Source organism: Echinococcus granulosus, assembly GCF_000524195.1.
Source record: "Echinococcus granulosus chromosome Unknown EG_S00037, whole genome shotgun sequence".
Taxonomy (NCBI): domain Eukaryota; kingdom Metazoa; phylum Platyhelminthes; class Cestoda; order Cyclophyllidea; family Taeniidae; genus Echinococcus; species Echinococcus granulosus.
In genome coordinates this window covers 696,465-698,030 of record NW_020170417.1, presented here as the reverse complement: position 1 = coordinate 698,030, position 1,566 = coordinate 696,465, and the positions used below count along the sequence as shown (strand labels likewise).

The following is a 1,566-nucleotide window of genomic DNA, read 5'->3' as shown; positions in this document are numbered from 1 at the left end:
ATTTAATTGGCAACAGTTCGAACGGAAATAAGCGTGAGATAAGAACGAGAGGTAGCTAGAGCTAGAGGTTTCCTTGGCTTCCAAAGGCAATGTGCAAAATATGTCTTAAGTTTTCACCTGCCCAACTTATATTTTGCCCGAGGAAACTTGATAACCTCTAAAAACATCATTTTCTTACCCTTATTCCCATTTAAAAGTGAATGGGGAAAAAGCTTTTTTCCATCAGATCTTGAGTTTGGTCAACCAAGTTGGCCAACAATAGAGAGCGTTGCGATCGCTGCCATAGCAACATCCTGTGTACATTCAGGGAACAATGATAGCATACGTTTAAACAAATTTTCCTCCCGAAAATAACAAAACATCTTTTTTTCCAGCTTTAGATCAAAAAGGGTGGAAGCTCTGTTTTCTTTTTTTAGTATTAGCCACAAACGGAGACACTGACTTTAAAGATGAGTTGAACTGACCAGTAAATGAAACGAGGGTCATTAACTTTACGCATGAATTTCTGCTTGAATAGGCAAATAACTTGTAAAAGTGCGGTTTTGATTGTCTTTGGTGGGAATTTCACCCTATTTCGATGAAAATTCTCTTGCAAATCATTATCTTTTCATTCTACCACCATGAAATTTACCTTAAAGTCGCAAAAAAGACTGCAGTTCTCAGAAAACTCGAGAATCAGTAGTATCACCTATGCTGTTGAAAACATTTTTTACTGAGACTGAACAAGCAGCCGATCGTTATTTGGGCACCAAAACATAAGTAATCCAGTTTCACTCGTATTAGAGCAAATTCAGGGTGGGAGAGACTAAAACTAGAAAACTAAAAGAGCCGGAGAGCTTCGGAGCATAGTCGCTTACATAAAAATCGAATAAAAGAACAAATTAGGTTTTAAGAGATAGCATTCAAAAAATTAGAATTTATAGGAAAAAAAATAACAGGCAAACACACCCAATTTTGTATACAGCTGGTACAGAGGAGAGCACAGGGGCTGCTTTTAGCTCGGGCATCACAGAAGGCGTTGAAGTTCGACGAGCCATCCCTCCGATGCAGGCGACAACTCGCCTGGCCTGAAAAGTGGGATAACATAGACAACGAAATTTGAAATTCTACCAACTGTTAAATAGTTGTCTTCAATTTTTTTTAACAAAGACAATAAATTATCGAGCACGGGTCCAGTACGACGCCATCACAAACCATAAATTGCGAACACATAGAAGTATTGTTTATGGATAGTTATTGTAGCCCACGGGCATAAATTCTTCGCTCTAAAGCGAAACGCGAGATGGAAAGAAACAAGGATTTTCTTTTCACATGCCTCCGGCTCAGCTCACAAACACGCCCCAAAGTGATCATAATCGGAAACTGCAACAACCAATTAAAGCAGTCAGAGATGATGAGCGAAAAAATGATCATTACATAGTGAAGGGTTTAACGACACCGGAACAAAGCTAAGTGATTATACTTAATTTTGCAAAATGAAATCACATTCAAACACAAATAGGAATTTCTATGTCAATTTTCGATTTAGAAAGACGACGTTTTACAAAGAACAGGACCCCGTCTATG

General features: G+C 38.3%; 1 protein-coding gene across 1 annotated transcript in view; it reads right to left on the bottom strand. All coding sequences in view use genetic code 11, as the record gives it.

Annotated features, from left to right (window-relative positions):
* Nucleotides 1–239: 239 nt before the first annotated feature.
* The window catches only part of EGR_05270 (hypothetical protein), a gene marked incomplete at both ends in the record, with an annotated part of 8,335 nt that continues 7,008 nt past the window's right edge, over nucleotides 240–1,566 (bottom strand). The window contains one exon of the mRNA XM_024494519.1: nucleotides 240–437. Within this exon, the coding sequence (XP_024351140.1) occupies nucleotides 240–437 (198 nt within the window). The remainder of the gene's footprint in view (nucleotides 438–1,566) is intronic.